Here is a 16513-nt window from a genome sequence, read left to right as displayed (position 1 = left end):
TTTTTCCTTTTTTTTTGGAATGAAACACATCTTGAAGAAGATATTTAGTTTCTACTCCCCCTGGAACAAAATTGTTTAAGAACAAGAGGGTTTTCCCCCTGTATTATACTTAATATCTCTAGCTGCAAGCCTATAACTGCTAAATTGGAGTAGTACTTATGCATTCTCTGGTGGTTATGCTCTGATACAATTTCTCTTGGGATGTAAAAATCCATGAAACACTACCCTAGTTTTGAAATGTTCACTTCCCTGTGAATTTAAACATTAAAAAAAGTCAATATGTGAGATCTAATTAAACTGAGTAAATAAAACTAAGCTAGATTCCATACAAGGGAGCTATGCTAACCAACATCAAGTTTTCTTGAACATATCACTCATCAGATATATCTCTTAGAATTTCACAACTAAAGGGAGAGGAAATATTTTCAATCCTCTACTCCTTTATAGCCCAGGTGAAGAGTAAGGGCTCAGCAGAAATTCCATTTCTAATTAGTCATGACTGTGTTTAAGAAATATTCAATAGGGACTGTAGAATCAACACAATTGTCCCCCCAAATTAGGCTACACGTACAGCGAAGTCAACACTCCAAAAAAGAAGTTGAAGGGAAGAGAACATTAACTTTCTGATCATAATGTCACTTGGAGAAACTGTCAAGGGACATTATGCTGAAAAGGGGAATGGTAAGATCCAGGTTTTCAATTTTAAATTAACAACCATTTCCTACTGGTAAGTCTAGTTGGACTTGAGAAAAGGAGAAGTTGAGGCAGATGAACAAATTGAACAAATTAAATGTTTCATAAAAGTTGAGAACAGAGAAGTACAGTAGACTGGAGAGTGGAAGGGAAGGAGTAGCTATTCATGCACTTAAGTTCCAAGACCCCCTCAAATCAATTTATTTGTAATGTTAGTTATTTATAATTTATGTATTTATAACTCATTTTTGTACTATGCAGACAGTAGTTATGACCTGAAAGAAAGGAGTGTGTGTGTGTGTGTGTGTGTGTGTGTGTGTGTGTGTGTGTGTGTGTGTGTGTGTGTGTGTATACACGATGGTATATGAATAGATATTCAATTTTGGAAGTCTGATGTCGGCTCCCTAATAGAAATTAAATATATTTCTAGGCCACAAATTCAGAGTACAATAATCTTTTCCCAAGACAGTTTCTATACTAAATTTTTTAAAAAGACTCAACAATTCCTTTATTTCTAAATTCCATGCCTCTCCCAAATACAGTCAAATGTTTTGCATTGAGGATCTTTTATGTTTTCTTGGAGGCCTTGGGAAGAATGAATCAAAGGTTTAGCCATCAATCCACCTTTTTAATTAAAAAATCAGTTCACAGTATGAATAACTGAAACTAGCTTTGCAAGGCTTGTTGCTTTAAAATTGATACTGAATATGGACTTCAATTTCCATTCACACATGATAAACATATTCTTATAGCATGACAAGCAGATTGTGGGGTAGATCATGTTAGAGCTACTTTGCAAGCCAAATTCCCAGTGCCTTCCATTTTGTCTGCACACAGAAACTAATTAGAGTAAAGTGAGTAAAAATAAGCTGTAGTCCATAAAAGACAATCATGCCAATCTACAGGGTGCCAATTTCTCTAAAATATGTCCAGGTTTGACATAATTTTGACTATTTACTAGGCTAATATCTTTCTAATTTTACTTTTTATTATTGTAGTTTTAGAAATTCATGTTGTCATTGTATGATTTTGGTTTCTGTTCCTAGGAAGAATTTATAAAATATCTAATTCAATTTTCGCTCATTGATGTTTATAAGAGTGCCACTTTAGGACAAGACTTCATAATGTAAGTTAATCACAAAAGCAGAATTATATGGATGGATCTCACATGAAGAACAAGAAATAAGTAAATAAAAACCCTGAAGAACACTTCTTTGGAAATTGGTAGTTTAAAATATAACTTCTAAATTAGCAACCATTTCCTAACATTGCTAAGGAATCTTAAGAGGATTAATTTTAGAATTCTTCTTTTTATTTTTAAAAATTATTTTAAAGGGACAGTATTGTTTTTTGAAGGTTTTCTTTTTTTAATGTTTGAACTCAGTGACTTCTACAGTAACTCTACCATGTATACCAATTCCATTTTGCATTAATTACTTTTTTGAATAGGGTCTTGTTTTTATGTCCAGATAGCCTAGATCATAATACTCCTATTTATACTTTCTACATAGCTGAGATGGCAGATCTGGCCCACCATACACAGCTTTTAGCTTTTATTTATGCATTGAAATAGGGTCTCATGAACTTTTTGCCTAGGCTAGCCTCAAACCATGATCCTTCCAAACTCCACCTCCCAAGCTAGGATTACAGGCATGAGCCACCATATCCAAAATAAATTGATTTTTTAACTAAAAATGAAATAAAGCTAATATCAAATATCAGATAAGAAAACCAAATGTAGTAATTCTAAAGTATAAGTAATATATTAGTAAATATAAACTTATATTTTCAATTCATCTTGTCTTGACTAGTATTTCAATTCTCATAAATTAATTATGGGTTTCTAGAAAGTTTAAAATAGTCAGGTGCCAGTGGCTCATGCCTTTAATTCTAGCTATTCAGAAGGTTGAGATCAGGGCTGGAGGCATAGCTCAGGTGGTAAAGCACTAGCCAATGAGTGAAAATGTCAGGTGTTGAGTTCGAGTCTTGGATAACAAAAAGAAGAGAAGAGAAGAGAAGAGAAGAGAAGAGAAGAGAAGAGAAGAGAAGAGAAGAGAAGAGAAGAGAAGAGGGGAGGGGGGGAGGGGAGGGGAGGGGAGGGGAGGGGAAGGGAGGGGAAGGGAGGAGAGGAGAGGAGAGGAGAGGAGTGGAGAGGAGAGGAGAGGAAAGGAGAGGAGAGGAGAGGAGATCAGAAGGCAGAGTTTAAGATGACTGTAACTCTAGGCCAGCCTAGTCAAAGTTTGCAATATCCTACCTCAATGAATAGCTGAGAATGGTATGTGTACTTGTCATCACAGCTACAGTGGAACGTGTAAACTAGGAAGATCATGATCCAGGTCAGCCTGGATCAAAAATAACCAGAGCAAATAGGACTGGTGATAGTGAAGTAACTACCTGGAAAGCGTGAAGTCAAGTCCAGACTTCATCACCACCAAAAATAAAAATTGTTTAAAATTCAATTAGTGTTTTTCTTACCATTTTGAAATAAATAAATATTTGTCCATTAGCATAATATTACTTTTTTCGATTGTGTTATTTTAGTAATTAAGGTAAGATATATGCAAAATACCTTACTTTGAAAATGAAAATAATTAGCATCCCACACAAACTGTCCATTGTTTCATTTTAATTACTGGGAAATCAAAGAGAGATCCTTATCATGTCAAATGATTTCAAGGCCTAGATAGTAATCAGGAGAATTTGGGCTCTAATTAAAAATCTGTTACTCTTTGGCCATGTGATCTGAATAAGACCATTTGTTAATCCAAGCTTATTTATGTAAAGGCTTATAGAATAAACTGAACTGTAGTTGTTATTGTACACCTTTAGTTACCCCATCAATAGAATGAAGTCAGTGGCTGGAAAACTGAAGCTGACAAATTTCACATAACGTTCAGACTTCAACCCAGGAAGAACGAAGGGTCCAGGTCATCTCAACATTCTAGGGTACCATTCAATTAGCTCGTCTTTAGGGCACTTTTTCCACCATATAAATCTGGATTTTTCAGGAGCTGTATATTATTTGGTAAGCTAAGTATGAAACTCATGTAATTATTTGTTAAGTTGGAACCTTGAGCCAATAAGGATTCATAATCTTTAATATAATGTATTACTTAGCTAGCTCTGACAAGGAGTTAGGTGGACTTTTTTGTACAACAAAAACTCTACAAAGGCCCTACTTTTCTACTACACTGGTTTCTATACTCTGAGACATATAAAAAATGATATGAGTTTGGATATTCTTCCCTGCATAAATCAGGGTAAATTGAGATATGTTTTTCTTCACAGATTTTCAAATCTTTTTTTTTTAAGATCATTGACTTGTGCTATCTCAGATTTACCAGTATGCGTCCAATCCCTCATTGGATCTTTCTAGGAGCTGCTTTCTAAAAGGATGCTGCTGCAAGTACACATATGGTTCCTTTACCTAGGCTAATTCCCAGCTTTCTTCTAGAGCCGATGTTCTCAATGCTGAGTTGAAGGAAAGACACAAGAGACCCAGGCACCAATTCCTGGCATTTCCCCAAATGAGATGTATTTACGTAGAAGTTTCAAGTTTGGAGTAGAGCCTTTGGAGAAAGAACATTGAATTGCACAAGGAAAGCCAATAAACATTTTAGTCCCCATCAGGGACTACAAGCCTTCCAATTACGTTTAAGACTGTGCTTGTCCATTCTCTTCTCCCTATCTGTAAACAACATGTTAGCTTTGGAGGTTTGTCATGCACTGTGAGTCTTTGGAAAGGGCGTTTCTCATCACAGCATTTGCAGTACTCCAGCCAGTAAGAGTTAGGAAAGGCAAACTTATGAAATGGCTTCTAAACACACTAAATCCTAATCTAAACAATTTATAAGGTTTCTTACTCAGTAACTCTCAGAAGTCAACTAACTAAGAACTGCCCTAAACAAGTTAAGAAAGGAGTTAGACATCATCCATTGGGTAATAAACTCAAGTACATGGGGGGAAAAAAGAATGTGCAGGTAAAGAATTTCAATTTTTAATCTTTCTCTTCAGTGACTATGCTCACTTCTGTCTTGATGGTGTTTTAGGTAGGTCACAATTATAACAAGAGTAACTAAAATTGCATATGGATCAGCAGGTTTAATAATTAAAAGAAAAAAGTTTGGCATTAGGCCAATATAGGTTTGGTCCAGTTTTGTCATTTCTGGCTCTGTTAGTTTAGAATAATGCTTATCTTTAAATGAAAAAGAATCCCTGCCTGGGGAGACAATTATGAGTAAGAGTCAATGAACTATAGAAATGTAGATTAGCTGACAAAGTGAACTCAAAATCAGATTTGATTATTCTTTTATTTGATCTCAACCAGCTATTTTAAGTATTATCACTTTCTCAATTTTATAATTATGAAAACCAAGCTTCAAAAGGAGTAGGTGATAATTAGCAATTTGAAAGTTTCCCCCCTCCCAATTAGCAAAAACTAACAATGGTTCTCAAGTAGTATTTGTGACCACTAATTTTAAGACTGTTAGTCATCTCAAAGGGTAGTGGTAAAGATCTCTCAAGAAAAGCCATGAAAAATGGGGATATCCAAATGAAATCTGACTGGTAGCAAGATTTTATAATGGATGTCAAAATCAGAAAACTTGATGTTTGAAATTCAGTTTCTTTATTTAAGATCTGTTGTGTTGGGCTCATTGGTAAAGTACTTGCCTTGCATGCATGAGGCCCTGTATTCAATTCCTCAGCACCACATAAGCAGAAAAAGCCAGAAGTGGTGCTGTGCCCCAAGTGGTAGAGTGCTAGCCTTGAGCTGAAGAGCTGAGGGACAGCACCCAGGCCCTGAGTGGAGTTCAGGCCCCATGACCCCCCCCCCAAAAAAAAGATCTGCTGTATTGAGGCAAATTAAATTTTCAGAGCTCATTTCCTTGTTCATACAATTAGAATGCAATCTATCTCTAAGAGTTATTGTGAGAATTAAATAATATATGTCAAAGTCAAGCAAGAAACTTAGCACTAGATAAATGAAAGAGAGGTGTTTTCTCACCTTGCCATAACATGCAGATACTTTTCTCTAGTTGAATGAAAAAGAAGAGCTGTGACAGTCTACTGAGGTTTGTGAGATAAGAGTGGGTATCTGAGGCCATAGTCCCTAAGTTAATGTCCCAAGTGTGAATGTTTCTATCTTTTCCAATAGAGTGATGGATTTCTAGAGCAATGAATAAGCATTCAGGTAAAGCAAGCTTAGTCAACGGACACATGCCTATCATACAGCCAAAAAAAAACCCCAAGTACATATATTATATATATTATGGCACACAATGTACTGTTTTAGTTTGGGGCTGTGTGTGTGTGTGTGTGTGTGTGTGTGTGTATGTGTATATGTGTGTGTGTGTGTGTGTACATCTGTGTGTGCGCGCATATGTGTGTGTGTGTGTGTGTGTGTGTGTGTGTGTGTGTACTAGTCCTGAAACTTGCACTCAGGCCCTGAGTGTTATCTCTGAGCTTTTTTGCTAAAGGCTTGTGTTCTACCACTTGAACTATACCCCCACTTCTGGCTTTGCGTGGTTAATGGGAGATAAAAGTCTTGCAGACTTTCCTGCACAGCTTGTTTTGAACTTTGATCCTGAAATCTCACTTCCTAAGAAGCTAGGACTATAGGTGTGAGCCACCAACACTTGGCTTGTTTCCGTTTTGTGGTTTTTGTCGAGCTGAGGACTGAACACAGGGCTTTGCACTTGCCAGGCGAGTAGTCTTCCACTGATCTAAATCCCCAATCCCTGTTTTAGTATTTTTTGACTGTATATCAGTGTAATTGTCTTTCTTTTTCATCTTCTAATTTTCATTTTATTCATTTGGAAATACTGCTGTGAGAAGGGTTTATGTGGGTCTTACCAGAGTGCCAAGAGTCCGTGCCACAAAAGTTAACTACAAATGTCATATTGGTTCAACATGTAGCAAAGAATAATAAAAGAATAATTCTTAAATATTGATTGTGGAAGTTCTGGAGGAGAAAGAAGTCCTTAGTGGAAAATAAAGATGAAAACTGAGGAAATTGTGTCCTACTAAAGTACCCAGAGCAATAATAAGCAAGGAAGTGAGAGATCAGTCTCATAGTCAAATGATCTGGAAATACAGAGGACTCAAGAGCTCCTTTATAATTCTAGCCAGGTCTTGGTTTCCATGTTTATTTCTCTACTCAGTTCTCAATTCTCTCTCTCTCTCTCTCTCTCTCTCTCTCTCTCTCTCTCTCTCTCTCTCTCTCTCTCTCTCTCTCTCTCTCTCTCTCTTTCTTTCTCTCTCTCTCTCTCGTTCTCCATGAATATACCTTTAGATATTTCTAGATTGTTTGCACAGTCACCTAACTTGGATATTTTTTTCCCCAAAGCTTTAATGCTTAGGAATTATAGGTAGTTGATCTGTTTCCTTGAGGTTGGAGATAAATCAGTTTTAACTCCTTCTGGCACCGAGGAATTTACCATATCTGAAGAGATTTCTAGATAATATTCAATACATGTTCTACTATTGAAATCTCAGGAATTTCTTCTGCTGTTCACAGTAGCTGAGTTGGGTCTCCTCTCCCAGTTTCTGAAGGGTTTAAAATGCATTTAACATTCATGCAGATTTAAAACATGGGCAAAATACTTTATACTTCTTATAGTGTTCCTGAGAATGCTCACCTGTTTAACTACCAGCTTCAGGCTGAATTGATAAATTGACAGGTCATAGCACCCATTGGTAAACTGACTTTTTGGAAAAAGAAACCACTCTAAAGTTTCTCATTTTCAAATTAATACTGTGCAAGATATATTTTTGCCATTTGTCTAAAATAGAATTTGAGAATGATGTCTGTCATCCAGCCCTTGTACATCAGAAGTTATTTTAAACATGGCATCTTTATAAAAGTCAATAGCTGCCTCATCAAAGGGCAATCATATCCAGTGTGGGTGGCTGTGCCAATTGTTTTTGAACTCCTGCAGCAATCTAGCCAATCCTGGGGAATGGCTTGCAGTCTTTCTACACCCACATTTTTTTCTTAATTATCTCCACCAGGCTGAGTTAGCTAAGGACAGATCTATAGCATTTCCTGGATGTCAAAATGCCCACACACCTTCTGCAATCCTTGGGCTACCCGCTCCCTTTCATGTTTCCACTGGTTGGTCCACCTAATTATCTATTATCGTGTTCATATAATACATTATTCATGAGACCTAGACATTTTCAGCATGCAATAGCTTTGATTTTTAGAAAGAACTGACCTGAAAAATTAGAACTATGCCAGCATGAAGAAAATTTGATGGTGGGTCTTCTAACACTTGCTTCCCTTTTAAAATAAATCGGCAGAAGTTTGTAAACATTGTTCAAATTAAAACTTTATTGTAAAGTCATTGCTCCTGAAGTAGCAATAGGCTCATCACCTACATCTCTCTTATTCAGGTCTCAAGAATATTGCTTGAAGTTTCATAATTTACTCAGAAAGTTAAAAATGAGTAGTGTCTAAAATTTTAAATCACTGAAGTTTAGTATAATTTAGGACCTGTTTACCACCAAACAATCAGTACAGACCATATCTTTTATATCACTCAAACTTGGAGCTGAAATGGAATATAGGGTTTATCTTGACAACATCCTTCTGGTTTGATGGGTAAGGAAATAGAGATCATGTGACTGATTTTTCTACTTATTGACAACTTAGGAGTAAAGTTTGAACCTGGGTTTCAAATCCCCATCACTGTATTCCCTTGAAAAAGGCAAAATTCCAGAACTATGGGCCCTTCTAGAGCTCAGAGCTAACAAAGGGACCAGTCTTCATCTCTAGCCTAAAAGCCCCACAAAGATAGAAACCATTCATTCTTACTCAGGGATGAATACCCAGATTCCAGAGTAGATCCTGGAATGTAATAGACAATTTATCTACAGAATAAATTATGAATATAAAGAGTGTCTTTAGACAATATACATGGAGGGCAGCAAAGTAAGAAACAGCCAGTTAAGCTCATGAGCCACATAAGATATCCACAGAATATCTATTAAGGTAAATGAGTATCTAGGCATCTAAGAGTAGGATGAAATTCCAGAGGGTTGAAAGAAAATAAGCCAGCATGAATTCATGCATTGGATATGGGCTGTGTTAGGTGACCTCTGAGAAACTTCCTAGCCTTCAGATTCTATGACTCATCAGGGAAAGTAATGTACTTCTTGGCTTTAGCCTGTCTGTCTTCTGTATTTTGTGGGCTTTTTTTTGGGGGGGGGGGAATTACTGACTGTAAATTAGCATACTAACTACAGGAAGATTCATCTTCTTTGAGCCCCCAACTCTACTAGAGGCAAAGAATTATCTGGCAAAAGAAAGTCACAGACTAGTTAAAACTTTCCAGCAATCTTGCAAAGTTCTTGAATGTATTTGTCATGATTTAAAAGAAAAGAATCAAAGACCTCCTTCAGAGGTCTTAATTGGGATTGAAGAACATCGTCTAGAGTAGAAGCAGCATTTGAAGAAACAGATTTCAAGTCATTCTACCTCCTATTGCTAGTGGGTATTGGCAACTCTGCACTATAATTTCATTCACTAAAGGCTTTGGGTGATATAGATAGATTAGATAGATAGATAGATAGATAGATAGATAGATAGATAGATAGATAGATAGATATTTGGGACTTGAACTGAGGGCCTGGGCTCTATCCCTGAGCTCTTTCCTAAGCCACCACTTAAGCCACAGCACTACTTCCAGTTTTTGAGTGGTTAATTGGAGATAAGAATCTCATGGGGACTTCCTCCCCCCACCCCATCCTCAGAGCTCAGCCTCCTGAGTAGCTAGGATTACAGGTGTGAACCTCAGGCTCCTGGCTCCATTTGTGATTTTTTTTACCCTACACACGTAGTTAGGCAATCAAATAAAAGAAACTTGTAAAGAACTTACAAAGCAATGTATGATATGAAGTAGTTACTAGGAGAAAAATAAGTAAAATCGACACTACAGCAAATAGTTCCATACAGAACTCTTTTGGGATGTTAGAATAAAAGAAAGAAAAGGAATGTACCTAGACTTTAAGATTTTGGAATTCTTCCCATTTTGGAATACTTTAAAAAAAATCAGCCAATGAGAATGGATGCAGAAATAAAGAATTCAAATACCAGCACAGAGAGAGTAGTACCATGAGGGACTGTTGATGATAAACTTGTGTCTCTTTCAAAAAAAACACTTACTAAAGCCACAGTTCAATTTTACTTCAAAATAAATCCTGAAAAGTTTCATATGTTATAAAAAAATTGTCATATTGAAATAAAAAGGGGAGAACATTTTATAGTTTAATAAGTTAATCTTCTTCCATTGAAGCCATTCCATAGTATTCCACAATGATAAGCTTCCACTAGAAGTTAATAATGATTTGTATTACTAAATATTGCACACCATTCTTTACACTGAATATAGTATATAATTTTAAGAGACTTGGTGCTGGTTAAATTTTCTCTAGAAAAAACACACACACATTCACACACATGGCAGCAGCGAATTAGCATGGAAAGGCACCAGCAAAAGAAAGATAATTTGGGATACTTCTGAGGTAGCAGTTGTAAAATTAAAATAGGCAACTCATTAAATTATCCATAGAGTGAAAAGAAAGCTACAAAAATAGATATTTTTCTGGCAAGTCAGTGCTGTTCAGAACAAATTTAGTTTTAAGCAGGGTTTTTTTTAATCAGATGATATCAGTTCATATTCATTATAATCACTTAAATGCTTAGAGTAGTTTGTCCTAATTAAAAGCAAAAATGAGGTAGAAGTATATTTAGTAAAAACTGTATTCAGTTAGACATCATTTTAACTGCCAGATTGTTAGCAATATGATCAAGTGAATATTATTTGAGCAAGCTGGAGCCTGGTCCCCAGATCACAGAATTTAAAATAAAATAAACACCCTTTTGTAAGTCATGTCTAAAGGCACACTTCCCCTCTATTTTATCTGCTGGGTTTTGTGACCATCGTTGTGTGTCACTCAATGCCTTGCCGTCTCATTCTTCCTGCTTAATTTTTGCAGGTTGTTTCTTACTAAAGCTTCCCCTAGAGGACAGGCCAGGAAAAGGAAAGAAACTAAATTCAACAGCTTCTTTTCTTATTAAGACTTTAGATTAAAGATTGGCTAGGAAAATAATCTAGCACATGAAACAGGGCCATTATGCACATCAATTTTTTAAAACGTTTTCAGAGCTTTCCTTCCAACCTACATTGATAGACAACTGACAACATTTTGAAAAACCAATACTTTAAAGAAGCCAATTTGGCTTTTTTTAAGCAATTTTTTTAATTGCTTAAAAAAAATCCACTTACTAACTTGACCATACAAATTAGAGGGTGTTTTGGATGATATTTTTTTATTTGTTGGTTTAATCAAAGGAAATGGCTGGGTGCAAGGAGAGCATTATAGTAATATCTCCCACTTCTAGAGTACAGAGCCCTTTCAAACATTCTCTTCCATACTCTAAATGCTGTGTTGTATGTCTTGTTATCAGTGACACTGAAAAAAATATGGAGAAGATGCACATATTTTCATCTAAGTATACAGAAACATTAATATGCAAGACCAGGCAGTGCAAAAGTAGGCTAAATTACTGTTAAAATTTTAAGGTCTTCTTTATTCTCTGTATCTATGTGTCTATGTATGTATCTATGTATGAATGTATGCATGTATATATGCATGTATGTATGTATGTATGTATGTATGTATGTATGTATGTATGTATCTATCTATCTATCTATCTATCTATCTATCTATCTATCTATCTATCTATCTTTTAATCTTCTGGCTGATTCCAAAGAAAGCAATTGAGATTTCTTGCTTTATGCTGAAGAGCCCAAGGTTCGTACACTGAAACAGTGAATACCAGGTGCATCATTTTTAAAGTGAAACTTTAGAAGAAACCATTTCCTCTTCCAAGTTGAGGATGACTCTGTGTGTGTGTGTGTGTGTGTGTGTGTGTAAGAGGATGATGTGACACTTTTGAGGTTTATTTTAGTTGCTAGTTAAAGATCTCAGAGTTAAAATAACCAGGCTGTTAAGCATTTTCCCCTCTTTATCACCCAGACATGATATCTACAATTTTCTCAGCTCAATTGTCACATAAATTGGCAAGTCGTCTAAACGGATAATAGTCCCTTAATGGTGCACTCATTTGAAGCCCTAGCAACTGTATGAGGCAGCAGAGCATATTCTCCAGCAAGGCCTGGTGCGGGGAGAGGGAACTCTGCAATTTAGAATGACAGATGATTCCCTCCCTCCCCCCCCCCCCCATCCATCAAGTCGCCTCAAAATGTCACAATATTTACACCTCTTCCGCGGTGAATTAGAATCCAGAGAAAAGTAGACAGGAGTGCGTGTGGGGGGGGGGGGGGGAGAGGGGGGAAATTCCGACCGGTTGCCGCTTGGTTGGGGAGAAAAGCAGGCATTGCACCTTTAAATTCTGCCCTGTCGCCCCCCCCCCTCCACTCCACCCTTCCCCTCCTTCTCAGGATTTTGCAATAAATCTCCCAGTTCTGTGTTCAGCCCTGCAGATCCGTATTTAAAACAGCACCATCTGGGAAGGGTGGGTGGCGATGGTGATGCGGGCGCCTTGGAGTTCCTCTGCAGCACGCTTGAAATTGCATCAGACTGATCAGAAATCCCCCCGCCCCCAAGCCCAGCCCCTCCCCTCCGCTCCCTCCACGTAGATCTGCCTGAGAAAACGACTGGATCTCGGAACAATCTGCCCCATTCGCCGCGGGCTGGCTCCGTAAACCCTGCCCTACGCTCCCTTTGTGTGCCGAGCAGCCTACCGCCGTCATCGGATCCAAGTGCCTGGGTTCCCCCCCCCCTAAATTTCCACAATATCCTCGCGTTGCCTACGAATCCATCATTTCCACCTGCGCAGAGTTGGGAATTCTTCTTTTCGTTCGCTAAAAAGAAAACAACAACCCATCTTGACTCTTGAGTTCTGGAAATGAGTTTATCCCTAACTCCCCTTCCCCACCACAGCGAGAGCCCTGGCCTCTTCATTGCCAAGGGTCCAACCAGGGAGGAGTCCGGGAACAACCAAGCCCCGGGGCGAAAGCGGCCACAGTGGCCGGAACAAAGGGCCCCGGAGAAGTGGGGGGGGGGACCGGGGGGGGGAGGTGGAAGGTTGCCGGAGTGTGGAAAGGTTGGTGGCCCCCGCCCAGAGGCGCACAAGTCCCTGGACTCCCGGAGGAGATTCGAGACAGGAGAACGCAGTCTCAGCTCCAGCCGCTCGGGGTCCTTCGGGGGCTCATCTGGGGGGCAGGGAGGGGAAAGGGAAGGCTGGGCGGCCCCGAGCCTGCTTCGATCTCCCCCCACTAACCCCGCCCCCCCATCACCGCCCCGGGGCAGGGCCCCAGGCCCACCAGGATGGCGGCGGAAGCTGGGCGGAGAGCCCGCACTCTCCGCCCGCGCCTCTGGACGCAGCCTCGCCCTGGCTGGGCGGTCGGCGCGCCCAGCTGATTGGCGGCTCCGTCCAGCCGCCCCACCGAGCTACGAGGCTTCCTCTCCACCCCGTCCAGCCGCCCAGGGCCCCCTCCCCCGGGCTGGCTCCCAGGCACTGGGGTCCCGAAAGGACCTTTCACTCCTAAGCGGAGGCCCTCCCCCTGTTTCCCCGGAGTTATCACGACTGACTCGGACCTGTGCTCAGTGAGGCATCCGACCTGGCAGGGAACGCGGAGCGCGGTCTCAGCGGCTCCCCTTCCCTTGAGAAAGCGGGAGCCCTCCCAGCTAGCGCCCGAAACTCGCGGGGAGGGAAGACAGGATGGGTGGGTGGGTGTGGGGAGAGGTGGGGGAAGCCAGAAGGAAACATCCAGCGAGGAACAAGGGTGACGGAGAAGGAGAGATAGAATGAGGGAGGGATGGAGGCAGGAGGAGGGGGCGGGGTAGAAGAAGGGGGGCGGGAAGAAGGGAGGGAGGGAGGGAGGAATACTGAGAGAATGAATCCTTCTCACTAGAGGAGCTGAAATTACCTTGATTCATTTTATGTTGGAGATTTAGCGTTACCTCTTTCCCTCTCCCCAACCTTCACCTCCCTTTCCCCAATGAACACTACCTCCACTGCCTGATCCTAAATGGTACAAAGTCAAATTTTAGGAAATCGAATGTTGTGCCAACGCTTCATAATTAGTAATGAATTACTACACATACACACACATACACACACGAGCAAAAAGAACGGAAAAGAGGGAGGGAAAGGGGGAGAAAATGAGAGAGAAATCTTACATTTAAACCAGGCGTTTGCAGGTTCAAGTTAACTAAACTCATTACATCCGCAGGAAGACTGAGCCCCCCCCCCCACCACACACACCTCCCTTCTATCTTTACCTCAGGTTCTCACCTAGGGAAATTTAAACTGTGCATATATCAAGAAACAACCTTCTCTCATGCTCTCCCTAGACTTCCTCCCCTCCATCACGCGTCCTTTCCGGAAGATCAAATATCAAAATAGCTGAAGAATTGGGGATGCAAGGGTCCCCGCCCCGGTGCTTACCTTCTTTGCGGCTTACACCACCCCGGTGGCTAGATCCTGGAGATAAACACTTGCATTTCCCAAAGTTAACCCAGTATACCAACCCGGAGCTTGCCAAGAGTCTATTCCAGCCTACACCGCTAGGAAGCCAACTTCAGCGAGCTCAATGAGGGGGCCAAACTGGGACTCGCTTTCCAAACGCTCAGCTCCAAAAATCTGACTCTCTCTCCAGCCCCGATCTCAGTGTGAGCCCAACCTCAGAAAAGACGCTTTTTAAGGGCGACACGGGCTCGGCTTGACAGCGGAGCGGAAAGGCTACCTGGAGTACCACCACCTCGGACAAATCCGTTGGCGCTGTCCAAGGTGCTGAATGGACTCCGCTCGCCAGATCACACACACACACACACACTCGGCGCAGCAGGAGGAAAGGCTAAAAAAAAACTCTAATTAAGTGATACTTGATATTGCTCAAGACGGTTTCTTCCACTTCCTTACGTTTTGTCACGTGTGGATGGCTTTGCCAAAGCCATCCTGTTAACAGTTGATCACATGTTGATAAGACCTTTTTTTTTCTTCTTCTATGATTACCCATTTCATGACGGTGGTGGTAGGTACTTCAGATTTTATTTCTCTCTCCCCCAGTCCCCCCACCCCATCCTTTCCTAACCCAGTCTTTATACCCCAACCTTATCCCCACTCCTCCCCCTAACCCCCAGCCTCTAACAGCATTATTGTATTAGGTGGTAATTAACCCTCCTGTGGATGCCAATTACATGCCCACATATAAATCATAGAACAGGCTCATACAGTCATACAATCGTACACGTAAAGGCGAAGACTAGAACACAAGACGGCTTGGCAGACAAGTACCAGCTTTGAACCACCAATATAACACACCCCCCTTCAGTTCCAAGTTTGTTTCACGCAGTTCCACATTGCAGTACTAAATCTCAAATGATTCCTATTGAAGTTGCACTGTGTAAAAAACAACAACAACAACAACAAAACCCGATTCCCTTGGCCTGAGTAGCTGCTTTTCTCTGGCGTGGAAAAGTGCTAGAAAGAGCCATGATATGCCTGTTGTTAAGCAACATGTCAAGATTTTTTTTTTCAATTATAATTCAGGGTTTATTGCTACTCACCATTGTGCCTTTGCTGTCCTGGAGACTCAAGTGTCTTAAAATCCCGTCTCCCCAACAGATGCTGGAAGGTAATGTGTCTTGTTTGAAGTCATCATGTGAGAAGTTCGGCTTTGCTCAGTGCATCGCCCACCACTTGGTGTGACTTATGAATCTAATAACCCTTTGCAATATCCGCAAGCTTAAACTCTCAACCACCTTGGCGCACCACAGAAGACAAAGCAACCGGCATCGATGTTAAAAAAAAAAAAAAACCTATAGATTTACGCAAACGCCCTCACTGTGAGAGATACGTTTCCCTTGGAGTTCTTACGTGATTCTAATGAATGAGCGAGGTTACCAGTGACTGCCCAACTGCCCTGCTCTGTAGCGGGCGGATCTGGAGGCAGCCTCCAGATCCTGGCACAGAAAGTTCCCAGAGAAAGTGAGGAGTTTTAGGGTAATCCCCCTCCCCTCCCCCCCCTCAGAAAAAAATCACCCAAGTCGGCACACCGTTTCCCTTCCCCACAGTGCTCAATTCACACCTGGGGCTCTGGCAAAGCTGAGCTCGGCTCGGGAGATTTCCCTGTCTCCAGGTAAGAAAGCCTTCTTCGCCTTGTCAGGCTAGGGCGGGAAGACCGCTGGGGAACTTGTTGCTGAACAGCGCCGGCTGCTACGGCTTTAATAAGAACACCAGAAAAGCGCAGCGGGGAGGGGGGCGAGCGGGGTGGGGGTGGGGGCGACGGCCGTGTGTGCTGTTTACGTGACCGACGGCACTGTGACTCCCTCGGTAGCAGGGAAACTTCTTAGAAAAGTTCGTGCCCCTCCCCCCATCATGACTAAGGGGCTCCAGCCGACGAGGTCGTGAGTGATGATCAGATGGGGAGTGGGGGTTGGGCTGGAGGGGGGGGCTGTGTAGTCAGTGACTTGTCCTAGGGAACAGCTACATGCGTCGAAGCGCGCATCAGCCCGGGAACTTTTCCTTTTTTTTTTTTTTCCTCTTAGGGACTGATGAGTAGACGAGAGGCACCGAGGCGAGCCACCACTAGTTGCCCGCAGGAGCCAGTGTAAGCCGAGCTCTCTCGAGCGGCTGAGTTGAATGAAGTTACGCCTGCGTTGGCTCTAATGGGTTATGGCTTCTCAAAGAGGAGTTAACAGCCCCTGTGCGCAGGAGAGGTTGGCCAGCAGAGCCCCGGAGAGCCAAGCCGCCGGCCAGGCCGGGGCGAGAGCCAGCCACCGCACG

The 16513-nt window shown here is 41.3% G+C and overlaps 1 protein-coding gene across 3 annotated transcripts in view; it reads right to left on the bottom strand.

Annotated features, from left to right (window-relative positions):
• The window catches only part of Bdnf (brain derived neurotrophic factor), a 54190-nt gene extending 38476 nt beyond the window's left edge, over positions 1-15714 (bottom strand). Inside the window, exon 1 of one of the 3 annotated variants that reach the window (XM_070032690.1) lies at positions 15295-15714. In XM_070032690.1, the coding sequence (XP_069888791.1) occupies positions 15295-15297 (3 nt within the window). In that variant the 5' untranslated portion in view covers positions 15298-15714. The other 2 variants (XM_070032691.1, XM_070032692.1) reach the window with 2 other exon arrangements.
• Between the last annotated feature and the right edge of the window lie 799 nt (positions 15715-16513).

This window comes from Dipodomys merriami, unplaced genomic scaffold, assembly GCF_024711535.1.
Source record: "Dipodomys merriami isolate MVZ:Mamm:240054 unplaced genomic scaffold, mDipMer1.0.p SCAF_21, whole genome shotgun sequence".
NCBI classification, from domain to species: domain Eukaryota; kingdom Metazoa; phylum Chordata; class Mammalia; order Rodentia; family Heteromyidae; genus Dipodomys; species Dipodomys merriami.
Note: the sequence above shows the minus strand (reverse complement) of the source record. Positions and strands in the feature narration are given on the sequence as shown.